This window comes from Marmota marmota, unplaced genomic scaffold, assembly GCF_001458135.2.
Source record: "Marmota marmota marmota unplaced genomic scaffold, marMar, whole genome shotgun sequence".
In the NCBI taxonomy this organism is placed as follows: domain Eukaryota; kingdom Metazoa; phylum Chordata; class Mammalia; order Rodentia; family Sciuridae; genus Marmota; species Marmota marmota.
Genome location: NW_025999969.1, coordinates 8,601,798 through 8,626,813, shown reverse-complemented (window position 1 = coordinate 8,626,813; position 25,016 = coordinate 8,601,798). Strand labels below are relative to the sequence as shown.

At 39.4% G+C, this 25,016-nt stretch overlaps 1 protein-coding gene across 1 annotated transcript in view; it reads left to right on the top strand.

The window, feature by feature from the left end:
* The window catches only part of Mb21d2 (Mab-21 domain containing 2), a 119,659-nt gene extending 95,153 nt beyond the window's left edge, over positions 1-24,506 (top strand). The window contains exon 2 of the mRNA XM_015500006.2: positions 21,617-24,506. Coding sequence (XP_015355492.2) covers positions 21,617-22,881 — 1,265 coding nt within the window. The 3' untranslated portion in view covers positions 22,882-24,506. The remainder of the gene's footprint in view (positions 1-21,616) is intronic.
* The last annotated feature ends 510 nt before the right edge of the window (positions 24,507-25,016 follow it).

Here is a 25,016-nt window from a genome sequence, read left to right as displayed (position 1 = left end):
GAAGGGAGGAAGGAAGGAAGGAAGGAAGGAAGGAAGGAAGGAAGGAAGGAAGGAAGGAATTGATCCTCTTCATATAATAGCAAATGGAGACCTGGACAGGTAATTGACCTGCCCCTACATCACACAGTGAATTGATGAAAGCTAGGAACTCAGCCTAGGTTTCTTACTCTGTTCCGTTTCTGGTCTGCCATAGGATGGTTAGTTCTGTGGTGGTGCTAGACCAGTGTTTGTCAGTGTGTAGTGCGGACCAGCAGCTTCTGCAGCACCCAGGAACTTGTTAGAAATGCAAATTCCCAGTTCCAGCCAGACATGCTGAATCAGGCACTTACTGTAGGCCCAGCCAGATGTGTTCCAAGTTCCCCTGAAGGACCCAGGTGGCAACAAAGCAGGATCCATTCAGTATCCAGGATTTCACTACATTTCCTCATGTATCAGATTCATCAGACAGCAGAAGAGATGGTATAAAGCTAAAGTGAACAATAAAAATCCCTTTCCCTTCCTTCCTCCCGCCTACCTACCAGGTACTTTGTTTTAATTTTTCATTAGAAGTGTTTTCTATCCTTACAAAGCCTGCAGAGTTGTCACAAGGTTTTAATCAGCCCACATTACTTGCCACTTACGAAGCAGCACTTGGGCAATCTTGGTAAGAAGGAGACAATCTAAACACAGCCCTGCCCTTCAAAGCCACATTTACCCTGTGGAATGTTGAACTGTGCAACTGTATTACGTATTAAAAACTAAAATTAAAAAAAAAAAGGAGAGAAGGACTTGGTTGAATAGGAAGAAAAATACTAGAATATTTCTTTGAAATATTTGAAAAATATTCTGGTTTAATAGGAAAATACTAAAAAGGTCACATGTTCAACGAATAAAATTAAAAACTGGTGTTATCAGTTAACCTGAACAAGTATTAACAGAATTCTGCCTTAAAAATAAAATTACATTTTCTCAGCATTTGTAAAGTTCCAAAAACTGTACTGGGAGCTGTATATAACTCTTAAGAGCCACATGAAAGAGGTGGTATTGTCTCCATTTTTTTAAAATGAGGAAACTAAAGTTTCAAAAAGTCAAGTAACCCACCCAAACGTCACACAACTGATGAACTAGTAGCCAGGGTGCTCACTGAAGCCTGTCTGTATCCTAAATTCATAAACTCTCCATCCATACCGTCTGCATTAGCTATTGGGACTTCCTTCCTTCTGCTGTTTTCCTCCCAGTACTATGGAATTGTATCAATGGATGTGTGACATTTCACCAGTACAGACAGAACTGTGGCAGAACATCACAAGGGCATTTTAAGTTCACCAGTGAGAAGCACTGTGTTCTCATTTTGGATGTCAAATTAGGTATGAATTTTACAAGTTGAACCTTCAGGCTCTTTCCCTTTGCCAGTGTAAAGAAAAATTAGGAAAGCACGCCCTCTAGTGGAAAGAGTGAAAATTTTGTGGGTTTTTTTTTTTTTTTTTTTTTTTTGCCCTAAAACAACATCCAAACACACACACACACACACACACACTGCCCTCTTTAGACTGGAATTATGGGGATTTTCATCTGAATGTTTCTCTCATAAAAAGACTTGAATCTGTGCACAAGATGTCATTTTTGTCATTGTCTTTAAAAATTGTATTTCTCCATCTCACTATACCATCGTCATACTATACCTGGGTTTGTGTCTTTTAATGACTCTTTCTCAAACAGGCATCATATCATATTTTTAGTCTTTTTCCTGCTTAACTATAAAATCTAATCTCTCTGGATTTTTGGAAGGGACACAATATGAATAGGACATCTGTATTTAATCATTGTCTCTAAACTCAGCTCGGGGACAGTGGATGGCTTTGGAAATCATATTACTGCATCCGGACCATTTAGACTGTGTGATCATTGGTTTTAGAGACTAAACTGTAATTGTGCCTGTCACCATGGGCTTACTGCTCGGCTGCTGGTCCACCCCACTCAATACTGTCCCATACACATGCTTCCAGGGAAAGGGTAGTGTGTTTTGCCAGTTGTCCTCAAGGATTTTTGGCTGATGACACAATCACCATGCTTAATCTTGAACAGAGGACAAAGCTTAGCCACTCTGATGGGAGAAGGTAGATAAGGGTAATAGAACAACCAGCAGAAACTTAACAAAAACCTATCTTTTCTTTCAGAGCCAAACAAATTCCTGAGGGCTGGAGATGTGAGGGGGTCTTCTAGGTAAGAGGGAGAGATGCCACACCTTTCCTGACTCTCAGTTAATAGCCTGTGTCTAAGAGTCCCACCTAGTTTGTGTCCTTCCTGATTCAAAAAGTTAGTACTCTCAGCTCATCAAGATCTTAGAATTTCTGGGGCAGTAAACCCTCTCTTGATTCCATGCAGTTAAACCCTCCGCTGTGGAATTGAGAGAGGGAGCAGGAATCTCATTATTTAAAGGCATTTCAGCATTGATAGTTTTAAACACATGCGTCTCCTTGGAGATGATGCTTCAGTCCTGGGACCAGACACAGAGACCTGTATGTTTAACACGTCCCTTGAGCTGGATCCCCCCCCCCGGGAATGGAAAGAGCTGTGGAGTGGGCATCAGGGACTTTGGATTCTGTCCCCAGCACCCCCAGTAATCCAACTGCTTCATCTTTGTGTGGGAAACAGGCAAGCACCTCATGCTGCATTGCCTTGAGAGTTACAGGATTTGCAGTTGACGCAAACAACATCCTTCAGCACTCAGTGTAAACAAAGGATGCAAACAGGACTTCTCCCTGAAGAGCTGGGGTTTGGTTGTGATTGCTGTAGAATATCGAATGCCCCGTTTACTCCACCGACTTCCTCCATTTGCAGAGGGTGGAGGGGACAGCAGGAGAAAGAAGGCATCCTAAACAGAACTTTTCCACTTTGGCATCAGGAGACTGACCTTTGGAGCTTGTCTGGACTTCCCTTCTGTATTGAGCAGATGTGGGTTTAAAAGCGCTGCAACTCTGCCCTCTTCCAGATGATACCTGTGCTTTTAGACTATACATTTTAGTGTCCACATAGGGTTTGGGCTGGTTGTTTTGAAAGAGCCTGACTTTTTTTTGATGTGAATGTTTTCAAGCTCAGACAATAAAGCATGTTTTTTACCCAGATACTGAAAGTAATTAGCAGGTAGAAGGTGGTGTCTTTGAAGTGAGTTCTGCTCTTCGTTAGCCTGTCAGGCGGTTGCTACTTTCCCCCCATGACTGTTTTCCTTGAAAACTTTATTATGTGATCCTCCAGTCTTTCCATAAATTATAGGTGTGGGTGCAGATGTACTAATCTGAACCTGCGTTAGGGAACATTCCAGTTTTATACAATAGACAGACTTGTAAGGCATTGAGTCCTTACTGTTTTTAAATAGCAGGTTTTTAGGATGTGACTGCTTTGTTGTTCAAAAACTAGATTGAGAATATTGGTATTTGAAGTAACATTATTTAAATGAAGGTAAAGACAGTCTAGACAAAGGGGAATTATTATTAATATATGACAAATTGATTCGTTAGTATTAAATATTTGATTATTAACTCTTAAAGACAGGTGTTTTCAGGAATGATGTGTGTTTATTTTCTTGGGCAGATGAAAGTTGGCACTTAGTATTGACCTGGTCAGTCCAGGCTTAACTGCAGTCCTAGGCTGAGCTCCATAGATGCCTCCAGCAGAGCAGGCATTACATTTAAGCCCTTTCTCTACCTTTCTGCCCACTTTGCAGCAAACAAATTGACAACTCTGTAAAAACAAACAAAACCAATGACATGTCCTTCCTTCCTTTAAAATAATTTTGTATTAGATTAGTTAAGGCCAGAGACCTAGGTGAATATTGTGTGCACTTACCTTGGCAATCTGAGTGGCCAGAAGCCTCAGCATCCACACATGTTGAATGAAGGTTATGATGCTTTCTACTAGATGGTTTTTAAAAAACCAGGAGAGACGGAGACTAGTGCTACAAAATATCATACAATATGTGGCAGTGCTTGTTTTGATTATTTATTAATTAAAGCCAGGTTTAAAAATTCCTTTCCTTTTTATTAGTCATCTGGATTCCTCAAATCAATTCATGCATTTATTTGTTTGTAGTCAGAATGAAACCATGTCAAAGAATAATGCCTTTATTTTGTAATAGCTAAGACCATTTCTTCTGCCTTCTCAGAATCCCCTTTATTCTGACACTTGAGCCCATATTCCTCTTTCTTGTTTTATTTAAATCTCAGTTTCAGCAAATGTGAGCTGAAGCTCTGTGCCTTACAACAAGGTCTTCAGCATGCCCTGGGAATTATTCGTTCACCATGCTGCCTGCCTGCTGTATCTTTCAGTCTTGATCAACCTAGATGGAGCCCTATGGCTTCTGAATTACCAGGATTTTCTCTGAGGAGTCAAAAGGCAAAGTTACAAATCATGTTAGGGTTTGGATTGTAAATATCCCCCAAAGCTTCATGCATATAAGGCTGGTCCCCACAGCAGCACTGTGCTGCTAAGGATTCACAGCTTAGCGGGCTGTTGGGAGGTGTTGGAAAAGTTGGAGGTGGGTCTAGTTGGAAGTAGATCACTGGGAGCCTGCTTTTACATGGTGTGCTTTGTCCCCAGCCCCTCCCTGCCTCCTTCCATCGTTCCTGAGGTAAGAAGTTTTGCTCTACCACATGCTCCCCACTGTGATGTTCTGTCTCACCACATAAAGCCCATACACCATGGAACCAAGTGACCATACACTGAAACCTCTGAAACTGAGCCTGAATGATTCCTTCTTCCTTTTAAGTTGTTCATCTCTGGTATTCCCTGCCCCCCCTCTCACCCCCACCCCCCCGTGATGGAAAGTTGACTAACACAAATCACTACACGGTATCTAGAGGCAAATATGTCCAGGATGACGATTTTAATATATCTTATCAAATCTTAGCTTCTTACTAAGCCTCTGGGTTTTTTTTTTTTTTTTAAAGTTTTGATATATAGGAGAGATTTATTTGAAGAAATATTTCAACATATAAAAACTCCATAAAGTCTTAATTTCCACTCGTATAGTGGTAATTTGATATAATGCATAATAATTAAAAAAAAACTTTTAAAAATCCAGAGTACAAAATGTACTGCACAGTTTGATTACTGAGTCATTAGTTAAAAGCAAACCTCACAGAACAGCTTCATGTCAGCAAGGCCACAAACACTGTACAACACACCTGAGCATTCTAGGATTGTATGACCTTGGAGCCTAGCTGGAAACTCATGGTGAGTAAGTGGAGTGTTGGCGCCATCTCCTGGTGGATAGTGGGAACTGCTTAGGAAGGAGGAGTCCATTTATTTGTACTTGTGAATCGAAGGGAAAAGGCATATTATTATCTTTAACAAAAAATCAGATATGAGATTTTGATCTCATATCACACTATAATTATGTAGTACTTTTTCTCCTACTCCCTTGCTAAAGTCATTTGGCTGAAAATTGGTACTTTAGAGAATGTCTAAGAGCTAAATTTTTCTTAGAGACTAAGAGGAGTGCCCTGTGTATTGTGGAATAGTTCCTAGTCAGCTCATTAATAGGCTCCTAGCATCTCCTTTCCATCTCTTCTGACTGTGTAATATGGTTTCTTTGCTGGCAGATATAAAGGCTCTGGAATTTCTTATGTCTTGAAATGACAGTGTCAGGCTAACACTGTCAATCGAAGTCTATCACCTGACAGTTTCATCCTTATAAAGATGGAATTTATTTCAGGCCATACTATGTATCTTTTTCCTTCAAGTTACATCTGTTTAATTAGGTTAGGAGACATACAGGTCATCAGGCAGAGGGACACCAAGGTAGACAGATAATCCATAATTGGTTTGAGTCCCCCATCTGGAATTCTTTCTATACATTTTAGAGAAGTGGACATAGACTAATCCAAAACAAAACCTGAAAGATAGTCTCTTCAACAAATGGTGCCGGGAAAACTGGAAATCCATATGCAGCAAAATGAAACTAAACTCCTATCTCTCCCCATGCACAAAACTCAACTCAAAATGGATCAAGGACCTAGGAATTAAACCAGAGACCCTGCACCCAATAGAAGAAAAAGTAGGCCCTCATCTCCATCATGTCGGATTAGGCCCTGACTTCCTTAATAAGACTCTATAGTGCAAGAAATAAAATCAAGAATCAATAAATGGGATGGATTCAAACTGAAAAGCTTCTTCTCAGCAAAAGAAAAAATGAAGAGAGAGCCTACATTTTGGGAACAAATTTTTGCCACACACACGTCAGAGCACTCATCTCCAGTATATATAAAGAACTCAAAAAACACCAAAAAAACCTATCAACCCAGTCAATAAATGGGGTAAGGAGCTGAACAGACACTTTTCAGAAGAAGATATACAATTTATCAAAAAATATATGAAAAAGTGTACAACATCTCTAGTAATTAGAGAAATGCAAATGAAAATTACTCTTAAGATTTCATCTCACTACAATTAGAATGGCAGGAATCAAGAATACAACAATAAGTGTTGGCGAGGATGTGGCAAAAAGGCACACTCATACATTTCTGATGGGACTGAAAATTGGTGCAACCACTCTGGAAAGCAGTATGGAGATGCCTTAGAAAACTTGGAATAGAACCACCACTTGACCCAGCTGTCCCACTCCTCTGTCTATACCCAAAGGACTTAAAAACAGGGACACAGCCACATCAATGTTTATAGCAGCACAATTCACAATAGCTAAACTGTGGAAGCAACCTAGATGCTCTTCAATAGATGAACAGATAAAGAAACTGTAGTGTATATGCACAATGGAACATAACTCAGCATTAAAAAAGAATAAAATTATGGCATTTGCAGGTAATGGATGGAGTTTGAGAATATCATGCTAAGTGAAATAAGCCAATCCCCCAAAACCAAAGGCCGAATATTCTCTCTGATAAGTGGTTGCTGATCCATAGTTTGGAGGGAAGATGTGGGGAGAATGGAGGAACTTTGATTGGTCCAAGGGGAGGAAGGGAAAGGGAGGGGACATGGGGATAGGAAAGATGGTGGAATGAGATGAATATCATTGACTGAACATATGGTGCACTCTATATCATGTACAGCCAGAGAAATGAAAAGTTGTGCTGCATTTGTGTACAATGAATCAAAATGCATTTTGCTGTCATGTATAATTAATTAGAACAAATAAAATTTTTTTTTAAAGTATGATAGAAAAATGGAGAGATAAGTGATACTAGAATAGATTGGCAAAAAGAATCCTTGGAGCTTGGTAAGGGGTACATGTTGATTCTTTATACTATCTTCTCTATTGTGTATGATTGAAAATTTACCAAGTAAATTAATTTTAAGATCTTTGACTAGTCTATGGTAGTCCAAAGTTATTGTAGATTTAAAGTACTTTGGAGAAGCCATCTTTATATAAATTGGGATTGGCTGTGAGCTAATGTGACAAATCTGAGAGTGTGGTGTGGACCTCAGTTATAACAGGGTCCCTTTAAAATGAAGAGTGACATGTTTTTTTCAGGCAGCTGGGTCACAAGGAGCATGGGATTTCCTGTTTCAGTTGTTTCTTGGTTTTGTTATTTACAAAGAAGTTAAGGAATTTTTCATGTTACTTTCTCCACATCTCCAGATGTGCCTGACCTGATTTTTGTACAAAAAACAAATGTCACATTGCACACAATACAACAGTAATAGCTCCTGTCTTCAAGGTTAGTGTTGCCTTTGTCAATCAAGTTCGCCTGTCTCCTCAGCCTGGTACTGGAAACGTGGGGATCGGACCTCGTTTATGTTCTGTTAATGTTAATGTTAATGTTCTGCTTTTGGCTTAAAATAAGCAAGTGAGACGATGCATCTGGATATGTGGGAATATTTTCAGAGTTTGTCTTTGGGGTCTAATTGAATTCCAAGGATGCTTTGTGATTGAAGCATTTCTGGAATGTTCTTTGAGAACATCCAGGAACTAAGTGAAGAACTAAGTGTGCAACATACACACACATACCATGTGTCACAGCATTGGATGTTGTTTTCTTAATGTTATTTTGTAATCATGTCTTCCTGTGATCCTTGATTCATTTTCCTTATATACTTTATTCCCCAGGGATGGCTGGAATAATTTTTATGTACTTTAGCAATAAATACTCCAAAATGAAATTTGTCTCATTTTTATATATAGAAATAGGCTTCTGTTTACTATTTCCTATAGTGTTTTATGTTGCAGTTTTAATGGCCCAAAGGTAGTAAAGATAGTAAGTGGTTTATTCTCCTGAAAGAGCCCATTTAGTACTGGAGAGAGTAGTAGGGCGTGGTGAGAAGAGCATAGAATCTACTTGAATCTGGATCCCAACTCAGCCTTTATGATCAGGAGCAATTTCCTTGACAGTTATTTATCTTGATTTCCTCATCAGCAAAATGGGGACAATATTGCCCACTTGAAGAGGGTTGAATTGAGATGACACAGGCCAAGCATCTAGCCTGTACCTTAGCACAGAGTAGCGTAGAGAAATGTGTGTGCCCTTCTCAGACAGCCTCGACGAGATGTTTGTACTTCAAGAACACACTCTCTAAATTCAGCCCTTCTTTTTTTCTCCATGTGTAACATTTCTAGTCCTGTGCTGTCTCCTTTAAAAATTGGCCAATCTGGTTGGAGGATGTGGCAGTAACTGGCTGCAGATTAGAAATGACACTGTGCAGACCACAGAGGAGGAACCTTCAGCATCGGAGCAATTTCCTTACTTCCTACTGCCACCATTGATGGGGCACACGCTTGGATGGTCCTGGGTGGCCATAGAGTGGACATGGTGGTGGTCTCCATTAGTAGCAGGCTCTTGTGATGGACAGACACCTTGGGAGGCATCTGCACTCAGACTCTATCACGTGGTTTCCTTCCTGCTGAATATTACGATTCTTGAGGCCAGGCAGCATTGTTAGAAGGTTGTGCCCGATAACATTACACTGAGTTTTTATCTCTGTACCTTCTATGTATTGAAATCTTATAGGTGAAGTCCTTTTGTTCTTTATTAGGACATCTCAATCCCATGGTCTTCTTGAAGTTTCTATTCTCCAGGCTAAGCCTTCTTCATGACTCTTCTTCCTCTTTAGGACCTTTATTCATTTCTTTCATTGTTATAATCTCAGCTTGTAATTATATGTTCCTTGGTGGGTGATTATTTGATTAGTATGGGAGCTGTTCATGCTGCCTATCAAATATTTCTGCATTCCCCCTTACTGGCATGTGGTAGAATTGCATTTTCTTTTCTATGGTTGGGTAGGACTTTATACTAGTCTTTGCCAGTGATTTGTGAATAAGAATGATGTATATCAATTCCAGCTAAGCAACTTTTGGGAGTTGGGGGTTATTGGAAATTAATTTAGTAGGCAGGTGCCAACCCTTTTTATTTTATTTTGAGACAGGCTTTCTAAATTGCTCAGGCTGATCTTGAACTTATGATCCTCCTTCCTCAGCCTCCCAAGTAGCTGGCATTACAAGTATGTGCCCTACCATGCCTGGGGTAGCCACAGCATTTTTAACTGCTGAAAATTGATCCTCCAGAGCTTTCTGTTTCTCCAGTAGAGTGACTATGAAGTTCTGGGCTTACCCTTGATGATCCTATAGTGTGAATGAGAAGTAAAAATTTGTTATTCTGAATCATTGAGATATCAGGTTTGTTCTTCTCAGTACAACCTCATCTATCCTGATTGATATAATTATCTTCTGGCTTTCTCTTAAGTGGTAAGCATCATGCAGTAGGGACTTCGTGTATTTCTCCTCACTTTTTTATCTTCTGTTCACCGGTTCACAGGAAGCATTTGAATGCATGCATGAATAAACGCAGCCTTAGTTTTGGATTCCATCTCCACCCTTTTTGCACTTTCCTGGACTTGGCTTACTTCATGATTTTTCTGAAATATAATCCCTTCCCTCCTTAATGAACCCAGATTTCCAGTTTCAGAGTAATTAAGTCATTCACATATATAATCTCAAATAAGAAAGGAACAGAAAACCAGTCTTGGCTAGGTCACAGGCAGAGGTGATGAGATTCAGTTGACTTAATTCCAAATATCTCTATCCCATATTTCAAGCTTCTTTGTGCAAATCAAAAAGTTAATGTGGTCATCTTTGTGTAGCCATTTGAGACCACATTGACATTGCTCATTGCTTTTCTTTTGTTTTTGCTATCCATTGTCAAGAATGAGCCTTCTAAAGTGAACCCTCCTTCTTGTAAATTGTCAACCTGTGTCTTTCACCTGCTGTGGTAGCTGTGTAAAGCCGCTTGCTCTGTGGAGCTAATAAGTCTCTCCTTTGACTCTTGCCACTAAGCCAAATGGCAGAAACTGGGTTTTTAAACTATCCGAAGAACTGAAAAGAAAGGGCAGAATTTATTAGATGGGAAAATAGCATGTGTGCATGCAGAAGCCCAGAACTCCTCACTTATTATTGACTGCTGATCACGTACAGACCCCACACTAGGAAGTTTGACATGCATCTTCCCATGACCACCCAACAAACTTACAGTTGTCATTTCCCAATTTAGGGTCAGAGACAGATCTAGAGTAGTTAATCATATTGGTCATGGATGAATCGGACTTGAATCCGGGTCTAACTCGTTCATGTTCATTCTGTATACAGTAGCTTAGTAGACTTTGACAAAGCCTGGCAACTTTTAGAACTTCAGCTTTAATTTCTGAGGAGGGAAATAATGAAAAAGTAGAGAGCCTTTCTGTGGGTTTTTTTTTTTTTTTTGGTTCTTTTTGAAAATTAAATTATTTATTTATTATTATTTATTATACATGATGACAGAATGCAATTCATTTCATATGACACATATAGAGCACAATTTTTCAAGTCACTGATTGTACATAAAATATTTTCACATCTTTCGTGACTTCATACATGTACTTAGGGTAATGATGTCTAACTCATTCCACCATCATTCCTATCTCCTTTTCCTCTCTCTTTCCCTCCCTCCCCATTACCCTAACTAAAGTTCCTCCATTTCTCCCATGCCCCCCCCCCACCATGGCCATTATGAGTCAGCATCCTCATATCAAAGAAAATTCAGCCTTTGGTTTTTGGGGGATTGGCTTGCTTCACTTAGCATTATATTCTTCAACTTCATTCATTCACCTGCAAATGACATGATTTTATTCTCTTTTAATTCTGAGTAATGTTCCACTGTGTAAATATACCAGAGTTTCCCGATCCATTCATCTACTGAAGGGCATCTGGTTTGGTTCCACAATTTAGCTTTTGTGAATTGTGTTGCTATAAACATTAATATATCTGTATCCCTGTAGTTCGATGTTTTTAAGTCCTTTGGGTATAAACCAAGGAGTGGGATAGCTGGATCAAATGGTGGCTCCATTCAGGGTTTTCCAAGGAATCTCCAAACTGCTTTCCAGATTGGCTGTGCCAATTTGCAGTCCCACCAGCAATGTATGAGTGTGCCTTTTCTCCCACATCCTCACCAACATTTATTGTTGTTTGTATTCTTGATAATTGCCATTCTGACTGAAGTGAGATGAAATCTTACAGTAGTTTTGATTTGCATTTCTCTAATTGCTAGAGATGTTGAACATTTTTTCATATGTTTGTTGATTGATTGTATATCCTCTTCTGAGAAGTGTCTCTTCAGTTCCTTTGCCCATTTGTTGATTGGGTTATTGGTTTTTTAGTGTTAAGGTTTTTGAGTTCTTTATATATCCTGGAGATTAGTGCTCTATCTGATGTGCATGTGGTAAAGATTTGCTCCCATTCTGTAGACTATCTCTTCACCTCACTGATTGTTTCTTTTGCTGAGAAGAAACTTTTTAGTTTGAATCCATCCCATTTATTGATTCTTAGTTTTAATTCTTGTGCTATAGGAGTCTTATTAAGAAAGTTGGGGCCTAATCTGACATGATGGAGATTTCGGCCTACTTTTTCTTCCATTAGGTGCAAGGTCTCTGGTTTAATTCCTAGGTTCTTGATCCACTTTGAGTTGCGTTTTGTGCATGGTGTGAGAGAGAGAGGTTTAATTTCATTCTGTTACATGTGATTTCCAGTTTTCTCAGCACCATTTGTTGAAGAGGCTATCTTTTTTCTCCAATGTACGTTTTTGGCACCTTTGTCTAATATAAGATAACTGTAGTTATGTGGGTTAAACTTTGTGTCCTCTATCCTGTACCATTGGTCTACCAATCTGTTTTGGTGCCAATATCATGCTGTTTTTGTTACTGTTGCTATGTAGTATAGTTTAAGTTCTGGAATAGTAATGCCATCAGCTTCACTCTTCTTACTAAGGATTGCTTTGGCTATTCTGGGTCTCTTATTTTTCCAGATGAATTTCATGATTGCTTTTTCTATTTCTATGAGGAATGTTATTGGGATTTTGATTGAGATTGCATTGAATCTGTATATTGCTTTTGGAAGTAAGATCATTTTGACAATATTAATTCTGCCTATCCAAGAACAAGGCAGATCTTTCCATCTTCTAAAGCCTTCTTTAATTTCTTTCTTTAGTATGTTGTAGTTTTCCTTGTAGAGGTCTTTTACCTCTTTTATTAAATTTATTCCCCAGTATTTTTTGTTTTTTGAGACTATTGTAAATGGGGTGGTTTTCCTAGTTTGTCTTTCTGTGGATTTTTCACTGATGTACAGAAATGCCTTTGATTTATGGATGTTGATTTTATATCCAGCTACTTTACTGAATTCATTTATTAGTTCTAGGAGATTTCTGGTGAAGTGTTTTGGGTCTTCTAGGTATAGAATCATATCACCTGCAAATAGTGATAATTTGAGTTCTTCTTTTCCTACTCATATCCCTTTAATTTCTTTCATCTGTCTTATTGCTCTGCCTAGTGTTTCAAGAACTATGTTAAATAGAAGTGGTGGCAGAGGGCATCCCTCTCTTGTTCCAGTTTTTAGAGGGAATGCTTTCAATTTTTCTCCATTTGGAATGATGTTGGTCTGGGGCTTAGCATAGATAGCCTTTATAATGTTGAGGTATGTTCCTGTTATCCCCAGTTTTTCTAGTGTTTTGAATATGAAAGGATGCTGTATTTTATCAAATGCTTTCTCAACATCTGTTGAGATGATCATATGATTTTTATCTTTTAGTCTGTTGATGTGATGAATTACATTTATTGATTTCTGTATATTGAATCAACCTTGCATTCCTGGGATGAACCTTACTTGATCATGATGCACTATATTTTTGATATGTTTTTGTATTCGATTTGCCAGAATTTTATTGAGAATTTTTGCATCTACATTGATTAGCAATATTGGTCTAAAGTTTTCTTTCTTTGATGTGTCTTTGTCTGGTTTTGGAATCAGGGTGATATTGGCCTCATAGAATGTGTTTGGAAGTGTTCCCTCTTTTTTTATTTCATGAAATAGTTTAAGAAGTATTGGTGTTAGTTCTCCTCTAAAGGTCTTGTAGAACTCAGTTGTGTATCCATCTGGTCCTGGGTTTTTGTTGGTTGGTAGGCTTCTGATTGTGTCCTTTATTTCCTTGCTTGAAACTGATCTGTTTAAATTGTGTATACCATCCTGATTTAGTTTGGGCACATCATATGCCTCTAGAAATTTGTCAATTCCTTCAATATTTTCTATTTTATTGGAGTACAAATTTTCAAAATAATTTCTAATTACCTTCTATATTTCTGTAGTGTTCATTATGATGTTTCCTTTTTCATCATGGATGTTAGTAATTTGAGTTTTCTCTCTCCTTCTCTTCTTTAGCATGGCTAATGGCTTATCAATTTTATTTATTTTTTCAAAGAACCAACTTTTTGTTTTGTCAATTTTTTTTTCAATTGTTTCTATTTCATTGAACACCTGGAGACTAAATAATATGCTATTGAATGAACAGTGGGTTGCAAAAGATATCAAGGAGGAGATTAAAAAATTCTTAGAGGTAAATGAGAACACCTATACAACATATCAAAATCTCTGGGACATTATAAAGGCAGTTCTAAGAGGAAAGTTCATTGCATGGAGTTCATTCCTTCAAAGAAGAAAAAGTCAACAAATAAATGACCTAACATTACATCTCAAAGCCCTAGAAAGAGAACAAATCAACCTCCAAAGCAGTAGGAGATAGGAAATAATTAAAATCAGAGCTGAAATAAGTGAAAGTGAAACAAAAGAAACAATTAAAAAAATTGACAAAACAAAAACTTGGTTCTTTTTGTTTTCTCACCTGACTCTTTTTACTTAATTATTAAGCAAATTTATACACATATGCTGACAGTATTTCATATTATATTGTGTAGCAAACTTCACAATCACAGGATATAGTCAATGAGGTCTTCAAATTGATTAACTAAAAATAACCAATAAAAATAAATAAAAATTAAAACATGAAACTATATAATAAAACAAACAAAAATAAGTCAAAGCAAATGGTACCTTCAGCAAGCAGTTGCTTTCTCATCTCCAAGGTGGTTCCTGCCATACAGTGTTGAAGCTTGACCACAGGGAGTGTGTAGACTGTTACCCATGACAGTGTCTTTCCTTTGCTGGGCCTCACTGCCAGTTACTGTGCCAAAGGCTTTCTGTTATTATCTGATTGAGGAGGGCACTAATCTGCAGCACAGCCTGCTGCTCCCAAGAGTGTTGAACTGGCTAACTTAGGAGTTCAGGTCAGGGCTCTCCCAAGGAGCACAGTTGCATTCCATGGAGCAGCTGATTGGGGAAACATGGAAAGGGCCAGGATCCCACCTCGCCTCTAGGTCCCAGGCCATCTTGTGCCCTATGGTGGCATCTACCCAGAGGAGGGAGGTGTGCCTGTGCCAGCAGCAGTCCCATATGGCCCTCGGAGACTGCTGCATTCATTTTCCTCCTTCTAACAGGTGTTATTTGCCTTCCATGTGCAAGAGGTTTTAGACAGATTATCTTATTTAATTAAATCTTCAAATCAACTCTGTGAAATTAGTTTGCTATTCCAGGCTTAGGGGTGGCAGAAAAATGGAAGAACATACGGAAAAAATGAACTAAATATCTACTCTCTGCTTAGATTCTTCCTACCAGCCCTATAAAATAGTGTTATTTATTTGTTTAGATTTAGAATTAGAAGCTCAATAGAGGTCACATAACTCGTGAAGCTCATTATTTAAATGAGTGACAAACCCAGGACCCAAGCGAAGCCTCTTAACTCCAAGTCCAATGCTCTTGCACACATTTCAGTGTCAAAATGAAGAAGAACAAGGAAGGCTTGCTTGAGGTGGCATCTTTCAATCTATCCTGTTCCATATGTATTCTGCTCCATGGGGCGTGATGACTGCCATGCATGAACTCATTGGTTTCCGAAAGGGTTAAATAAAACTGCATGTAGTTCTGTCAGAAATTACATAAAATAAAACCACTTCTTTGACTTATAAAACATTTACTATGATTATAAATAATGATAAAAGATGGTGGAATGAGACATCATTGCCATATGATTGCAGGAATGTTGGGACCCTACTTTGTGTACAACCAGAGAATTAATATGTTGTGCTCTATTTGTGTACAATGAATTGAAATGCATTCTGCTGTCAGGTATAATAACTAAGTAGAACAAAATTTTAAAAAGTGTGTGTGGGGGTGACTAGTAATGATCACCCAGGAGATTATGAAAAGCTAGCAAGCTCCCTTGGTCTCTTCTGTTTCCAGTGTCTTGCAGTTCCTTTGGGGATTTAAGGACATTTTTCAAGGCAGATTAGGTCTGTTCTTCCTTATGCGGAGTGTGGATGGTCAGATACAATCTGTGGTTGTCAGACGTCACCCTAAAATTCTGACCACTGAAAGCACAAAGCTGGCACTTTGCCCTAGACCTCTGCCTCTGCCCTTCCAGGTCATTCTGCAATTACGTCAAACTGAGTCATTGTCCTAGAGAGAACAGTATGTCTGTGACATGCTGACCTTTGCAAAAATATAGGAATAAGACAGTGCTGTTCATCTATCACCAAGGTTGTGTGACCTTGAATGAGTCACTTCTTCTCTCTGAATCTTAGGTTTTTCAGCTCTAAATCAAGAAACTTTAGATAAATGATTTCTATCATGGATGAGGAAAATGCTAAAACCTTCCCCAAATGGGGGTCATTTAAAATCCCAAGGTCAGTGACTTTCTTAGAACAAAGGTGACCATGCCTACCTCTTAATATGTTCCACAGAATGTCAGGTAAGCTTGACAAAAGTTTATTCTCCTCTGAAGCATAATTCAAAATATTTTATAGGAAGGTTCGTTATGATTTATTATACTAACCAAGCCCTTGAGGTGCATCAGAATCACAGAGGACTTTTTCAGCTTTATCCTATCCTATGTCCCTCCTGTCTTGAAGAATCACTGCTGTGGTGAGTGAGTGTTGGTTACTAGTGTGCACCCTGCCACACTCAAGGCTGAGAAGATCACCCTTTCTCTCAAAACACTGAATACTGTTAAGCTCTGCCTAGAGGTCTTTTTATATACATAGTCAAAGGCATATAGGGAGATAAATTATAACTAATTACAAAAGGCAAAAGTTTTGCCTCTTTTATAGGTCTTCCTTCCACATAAGTGTGTGTGTATGTGTGCGCGCACACATGTTTAAAAGAAATCCACACAAATTACTAATTTCATTTATCTATACTGGGCCATGAATATGGGAGAAGACAGAAAATGAGACTTAGGTTTCATGCGTTGATGTAAACAATCTGGTGATGTGTTTGAGTGACAGAGATTAGTATTTTGAGTTAGTGGAAAGTGATAAAGTTTTATTGCTAGGACATAATGAAGTTCATTCAATAGTTCACAGTTCAGTGTTTTTTTTTGTTTTTTTTTTGTTGTTGTTTTTACTCCATGTTGTAAAACTAATCAACAAAGAGTTAAGGAAATGACACGAAGCTAATTCCTTAAAGTCAAGGCTGCAGTAGCTATATGGAAGAGTAGTATTAAGGTCTTGTTAAATAGAAACTATTAAATAAATCAAAACCAAGGAGTGGGGAATGATAGGGAGGCAGCTTTTTTTAAGAGCAAATATATGGCAGTCCTTCCCATCAGAGATGTACTCAGGAATAAGCTGCTTCCCCGTGCCTCCTCTTTGCTGCTAAGGAGCTCAGTGGTGTATGTGGGCCTCCATTTCGTTCCCATTCCTGACTTTGGATAATGTAACTAATAATTACATGGCCAATCACTTGATCTTATGCTGCTATAATTATTGCCAGAAAACCTTGATCTTATGCTGCTATTATTATTGACAGAAAACCTTGAATCGGTTCAGAATGGCACCTGTTGGAGCTGATCCCTCCACCAAAGTGTACAGTGTGCTCTGTCTTTTCCTCTCCCAGCTCTGGGCTGATGCAGTTGCCTGGCAACCCATCTGCCATGATAGCTGATGTCAGCTCACTTCCACTTAAAGTTAGCCCCGGAAAGTTTTCAAGGACATCTGGGCTTGTGAGATGCTGGAGAAGGTCCCAGTTTATGTTACCAAATCATTTGTAAAACTGCAGACTAGTAGGCTCAGGGAGGCTGAGAAGAAATGTGGATGTCACAAGGAATTAGTTTCTGGAATCGTGTGACCTTAGGGACTTTATTTCTGATATCTGAGAACTGGGTAAATGAGCCTCTGGAATACTCTCTCTGCTGCTAAAGTTCTTTCTACACTTTAAAGGGAATACGAAATATCCAAAATCACCCTGCCTCTTGAAGAGTAGAATTTAGCCCAGTACTTTATATTGGCTCTTTGGAAAGTAGTGTTAACATTTTAACTAAATGCCTGAGCAGCTGTTGGGAGGAAAAGAGAATAATTTTATCATTGGCAGGAATGTTCTAGGATATACAGGAACTGAAAAATAGTTACAACTTCTTTAATCCAGCAGAGGGCAGAAGGGAGTTTAAGCTGTTTCTCACCAAAGACTTCCTGAACAAAATTTTGACAATCCAAGATAAAATTCAGTGACACATCTGTAGACAATTAACTCCAGGTTGTTAATGTACAAGTCACTCTGATTATATAGACAGATCCCAGGTACTGTGCTCAGGATCAACTTCTTCTTGTCTAGGATGAAAGGACAGAAAGAATACTGAGTTATTTACACCTATCAGGAGACGATAATGTGGTACCCACAAAATAATAGCACTGTAATTGTTAAAGAATTTATTTACTAACCATAACACAGTGTTTCACAATTTTTTCAGGTGTATTTTTGGCTTTCCAAATGCTAGAAGGGAAGAATATATGAAATAATTAAGTATAAATTATTTCATTATCAAATATATCTCTTTGAAAGTAACTGTACCTATATATGAGTCCATAAAATAATAAATTATTATAATAATAATAAATCCCACAGCCTATTCTGAGATCTGAGAAATGAACCTTATCCTTCTATAGCTAGCCTTAAAACCTGAGGTGGTAGTATTTCTCACATTGCAAAGATGAGGTGAATATTAAAACATGGTGACCATTGAGAAATTGATATTGGTCTTGATGTTTAAGATAACTGCCCAATCCTGATTGCTAAGTTTGGTTTTTAAAGCCACTTTTAAAAGGAAAATAAATTTTCCATGCTTCATTTGTAATGAAGGCTGTTTTAGCTTGGGTAGTTGTGATGTCTTGGGTTGGTTCCTCAGGAAGCAACCACAGGTGGAGTTAGCTTCTACACCTCTGAAAGGGAGGGAAGAAAGGAGGCATAGAAGAAGTTGAGTTTCCCTGCAAATGCAGGCTAGGCCTCTGTTGAGCTCTTGGGGCTTGAATGGCCCTTCACAGTATCCCAAGCTGGGACGTTCCCACACTGACCAGCACTGTAGATGTGCTTCACCAGTCCCACCCAGCCACAGGGAATGGCCTTGGTGAAAGCAGCTCTTTGCAGGAGGACAATATTTAAGGGATTGCACTTCAAGCCTCTGGGACAAATCCTTTCTTGAAAAGGGGTCAAGATGGTCTGTTGTAACACAAGTAGTGTGAACAAACAGCATTAGCCATAAAATACACTGGATTTTCTTTCTGATGAATTGCTGACTCTATAATGTTGAATAACTTATTGATGGCTTTAAAAAGAAAGAAATAACTTGCCATATTCCTATCTGAATGGAAGAACATGATACTAAATGTGGTTAATGTGGTCTGGAAAACAAGGATTTTAAGGAATGAAGAAGAACACATTTCTATAAATGAGTGTTAAGTTTTGAAATATGGTTGTCTTTGTCCATTCAGGCTGTTCAAACACAGGACCATAGGGTGGCTTATAAAAAACAGGACTTTGGGGCTGGGGTTGAGGCTCAGTGACAGAATGCTTGCCTAGCATGTGTGAGACACTGGGTTTGATCCTTAGAACCACATAAAAATAAACAAATAAAAACAAAGGCCTGCTGTCTGTCTGCGACTATAAACAATTTTTAAAAATAAAAATAAATAAATAAAGAACCACAGGACTTTGTTTTTCACAATTTTGGGGGCTGGGAAGTCCAAGATCAGGGCACCCAGTTTGGTTATCTGGTAAGGAGTTACTTTTTTTTTTTTAAGATAGAATTTTTTAATATTTATTTTTTAGTTTTCGGTGGATACAACATCTTTATTTTATTTTTATGTGGTGTTGAGGATTGAACCCAGCGCATGCCAGGCGGATTGCTCTACCACTTGAGCCACATCCCCAGCCCACTTCTTGATTTATATCTTCTCACTGTGTCTATACATGATAGGAGGGGTAGGGAAGCCCCCTGTTGTCTCTTTTATAAGAACACTGAGCTCACTCACTAGGCCCCACCCTCATGACCTAATCCCTTAACAAAGGCCCAACATCCTGATAACCATCACATTGGAAGTTAAGATTTCAACTTGCAAATTTGGCGGTGGGGGGGCAGGACACAAACATTCAGTCTATAAAACTAATGGTAACAAAACACATCTAGGTGGTTATCTTAGTCTGTTGTCTGTTGCTTTTTGCACCATACCACAGGCTAAGTAATAAAGAAAAGAGGTTTATTTCAGTTCTTAGTTGTGTAGGTTCAGCGTTGAGGATTGCCCCTGGCTGGCAGAGTGCCCAGATAGCGCAGGGCAATGTATGATGACAGGGAGCTACCACAAATGTGCATCTCCTTGGATCACTGTCTCTTATAAAGCCAGCAGTATCCAATCATGGGGGCTTTGCCCTGAGCCTCCAACACCTCCTGAGGCCCCACCTCTGAATGCTGCAGTCAGATTAAGTTTCCAGCCTCTTCATAACTTAGAGTGGAGATGAAAATCCAGCATGCATTTTGGAGCCACAAACGGTATTCAAACCATAGCATTGCTTATTTATTTGCTTTGAGATTTGTCCTGTGAACAACTGTCAATTTGCAGTAATTGGAGTGAATAATGGAATATTAGTTCATAGTTCTTGGATCTTTGGGGAGAAGCTTTTACATGAATCAAGATGATGCTACCAGTTTGTTAGACAATGAAATACTAGTAGTTACATGGTACAAAGGAGTCAGGGAAGGTAAGTTGGTGTGTTTTTTGTGGAGTAGTCATTTAAGTCTAGCCCTTGTTTAAGTACTTGTGTGAATTCAGTCTGTTGATTCTGTGCATTTGTTCCCATATCCGTTAGTTATAACCTAAGTTGTGTGCTTACCCCATGCAGACTCTGTGCCTGCTTATACCCATTGGAGACACCATTCACACCCTCAGAGGTCTCAGTCTCATTGAAGAATCACATTTGTTAATATCATCATCAATCCCATCAGAGATTTATGTAATTTGGGAAATGTCAAACTCCTGGTGAACAATGAGTTTTCTAAAATTTAATTTTCTCTTGAAAGCTTCAATTTTGTCATTGGCAATAAATATTGGCAGTTGTTTTATTAGAGCCAGGCTTATTTTGTTCATTTTGTAAGAAAATGGATGCCAAATACTCAGTTCAGAATAGCGCTCATGAATCATTCATTCTTCAAAGAAAGAGTGGTGTTCCCTGAGCAGAGTGGCCACGTTGGCCCACAACTCAGTTATACTAGTGCTTCTATGATCCAGGTGGAGCAGAGGAGCTTTGTGGATACGTCCGCACCTTGACACTAGACTATTAGAAAGGGACTCTTTCTGGTGGCTCAAAGATTGGGATTTAATAAAACCAGTCATGTTTCTTCACCATTAAGGGTTTTCTTAAGTGAAGCTAATTTTTTTTTTTTTAAGTGTGAACCTACTGCCTGCTGATACATTTGATACTGCTGCCTTGACTGGAGCTGAGTGAAGTGCCAGCAGCTTGCTCTCCATGGCTTTTGTACCTTCAGTACAAGAGTCCACACACTTGCTTTAGCGAAAGACAAAAAGGGCCTTGCCTCCTATGATGGCAGCAGAGATGGAGAACAGGGAAGCAAGTGAGAAACATGGCAGAGGGTACATATATAAAATTTGATTGGAGAAGGGCAAAGAAGGGTTGAAGCTTACTGAAGTGTTCAGCCTGGTTGAGTGGATGGCAGTATATGACTGAGGCAGTATATGCCGGCAGGAAGAGGAGCCCTGGTCTGTGATTAAAAATGATATTGCTTTTCTCTCTGAAAAAAAGATGTGTCATAATAATTCTACTTGGAAAAGGATAGATTCTGGGACTCGGCAAAAGAACAAAGTGTTGTAAGTGGGTCTGAGCAGCAGCCTGAGATCTCGTTTTGTGTTGGTAATGAATTTTGGTTCTTAGAAGGTCAAAGACTCCCTCATCTGAGTTTCCTATAATACCATTTTTTTTTCTTTTTGTTTCTAGGAATGGTGCAAAAGCTGGACCAAAAACTTCCAGTGGCTAACGAGTACCTGTTGCTCTCTGGAGGAGTCCGGGAAGGTGTGGTGGATCTGGACTTAGATGAGCTAAATGTCTATGCCCGGGGTACTGACTATGATATGGACTTTACCCTTCTGGTGCCAGCCCTTAAGCTACATGACCGCAATCAGCCCGTGACTCTCGATATGCGTCACTCAGCCTTGTGCCACTCCTGGCTCAGCCTTCGTCTGTTTGATGAGGGGACAATCAGTAAATGGAAAGACTGCTGCACCATCGTAGACCACATCAATGGTGCCACCAACTACTTCTTCTCCCCTACCAAAGTGGCCGACTGGTTCTATGACTCCATCAGCATTGTCCTGTCAGAGATCCAGAAGAAGCCCCAGCGAGGGATGCCAAAAGTGGAAAAGGTAGAAAAGAATGGGACCATCATCTCCATCATTCTGGGTGTGGGGAGCAGTCGCATGTTGTACGATATCGTCCCTGTGGTATCTTTCAAAGGTTGGCCTGCAGTGGCCCAGAGCTGGCTCATGGAAAATCACTTTTGGGATGGGAAGATAACGGAGGAGGAGGTCATCAGTGGGTTTTACTTGGTGCCTGCTTGCTCCTACAAGGGTAAGAAGGACAACGAGTGGCGGCTGTCCTTTGCCAGGAGCGAGGTGCAGTTGAAGAAGTGCATCTCTAGCAGTCTCATGCAGGCCTACCAGGCCTGCAAAGCCATCATCATCAAACTCCTGTCCCGGCCCAAGGCCATTAGCCCCTATCACCTGCGGAGCATGATGCTCTGGGCCTGTGACAGACTTCCTGCCAACTATCTGGCTCAAGAAGACTATGCCGCCCACTTTCTGCTGGGCCTCATTGATGACCTGCAACACTGTCTGGTCAACAAGATGTGCCCCAATTATTTCATCCCTCAGTGCAACATGCTGGAGCACCTGTCAGAGGAGACGGTCATGCTCCATGCCCGCAAGCTCTCCTCCGTGCGTTCAGATCCCGCGGAGCACTTGCGCACGGCCATCGAGCACGTCAAGGCAGCCAACCGACTGACGCTGGACCTCCAGCGGCGCGGCAGCACCACCAGCATCCCCTCCCCGCAGTCGGACGGAGGGGACCCCAACCAGCCTGATGACCGTTTGGCAAAAAAACTGCAGCAGCTCGTGACTGAGAACCCGGGGAAGTCCATCTCTGTCTTTATTAACCCCGATGATGTCACAAGGCCCCACTTCAGAATTGATGATAAATTTTTCTGAGTGTTTTGCTGACTTTTTTTTGGGGGGGGGGGTCTCTCCTGGTTCTAAAACTCCCATAACCTTCAGTGTGGTTTGTGATTCTGTCTTTCCGTTTTTTACATATCCAGCTTAGATTGGATTTGTTAAGAACAAATTTTAAGTTTCCTGGTTCTGCAGGATGGTGCAGGCTCTGAAACAGTATATTACTATTTCATACTCTGCCTCTGATTTTGTTGTGTATGTTTTCCCGTTATTGTCCTGTAGTTTTGATTGTTGGTTTTGTTGCTGTTTGTTTTTTAAGGAGAACTTGAGCCATAGATGAATATGCCCATGAATCCTTTTTTTTTTTTTTTCTTTTTTCTGTTTCATACTTTGAGCAGAATTTATTAATAGGGCTTGGGAAACAAATCTCTGACATTTAAGAATTATAATATATTTTTGTTTTCTTTCTGTCTTTATTTTTCTAATGAGTTTTCATCACTGTGGATATTTGAGAATCATAAGAACCTGGGAACTACCTGGCACGTTGACTGGATTTCTTTCTTTTTGATCAGTGACCAGAGTGGTTTCCCCCTTTTCCACCAGACTTTGTAAACTTTGAAAGTAATAATGCTACAAATTGTGTTTTGGGGCAACTTCACTGAATGTAATTGTCCTGGATCCAGCGAACATTGGATGGTTTGGAAGAGTATGTTTGATAGCTTTCCAAACAAATTTAAGGTTTCCAAATGTTATTTTTAGCATGTATAATTATTTGAAGCCTTATTTAAGTCCTGTTAAAGAACATACCATTATAATTGTTATTTGCACTAATGAAATCTTTGCCATTGTCAGAGTTGCGATGTGTGTTTCAGTAGGAATTAACATCCACTCTTGAAATGCTATCAGTTGTTCATTTAGCCCATTTCTCTCAGTTGATAGAATGATTCTTTGTATTTGTTTAGTTCTCCTTTAATTGTGGGGTCCTGTTTTGCCCTCTTTGATATTCCTGGTTCCTAACTTACTGAGAGAAGTTTTTAAAGCTTTATACCTGTTCATTGACTCTATCTAAAGTTGGGGAAGATACATACTTGATAAAGTAGGTGTCTTTGTATTTATTTCTTTTGGGGTTCTAGAGGTGAGTTTTTGGTTATTATTATTTTTTTAAATGAAGTCTCTTTATTTCTCCTGAGCTTTTGAGGAAAACTGGCAGGAAATTTTATTATCCTCAAAGAGAAGATACCACGTCTGTTCAAAAGCAGGTGTTACTGTAGAGCTGGAACCAGGAAAATCTGTTTGGCAGCATTGGAACAGAGGTGTCCTGTCTTCATGAGTGAAATTCCTTGCCAGTTGTAGGTGCTTCAAGACATTGGCTCCCTGCTTTGGTCTGGATTCATGGCAAACTGCTGTTTGAGGGTCAGGAGACCTGCTGCTCTCCCAAAGGATTCCCATGATGTCTACTCATGGAAAAGTCAAGCAACATCTTGGTTTTCGTCTTGAATGTCCAGACTCATAAGTTGGATTTTTGCCATTTGGAATCAGGCATATGTGGTCTTGGGTTTTTGCATGGGAATTAATGTAATGCTTATAAATGAAAATGAAATCATTCAACGAACTTAAGTTAATTGCAGAAATAATAATAAAAAAGAAGCATACTGACCTTGGAATTTTGTTGTTGTTATTATCATTTTGTAATCTTGAGGTGATTTTCTTATTGGTTACACTAAGAGTAATTTTCAGTAAGTATAACTTGAATATAAATATTCAGTAACTATAGACTTTCAGACTAGAAGTCCAGGTAATGGATATCCAGTATTCGTTCTTTCCTTTTGCCCAGTTTCCCTGCTTGTATCTACTTATCCTCCACATAATGTATGGCCTTCTTGGTAAATGACTTGATCTCCAGCTCGAGGTGTGAATGGAAAAGCCACTTAAAACCAACCATCATTCCTCTGACCCCAAACATTAGTGAAGGACATATGATGTAAGCTGCTCCAATCAGGGACATTCACAGCATTCTAGGTTGGAATGCTGGGGTGGAAACATATCCTGTCTCTGGATATGGAAGAAGAAGCATTTGACTTCTATTGTACTTGCACATATCCCACAAGATGACTAGAGGCAGTCTCAGGATGAAGCTGATGGAGAAATGGGAGATAACATGAGCATCAGAGCTC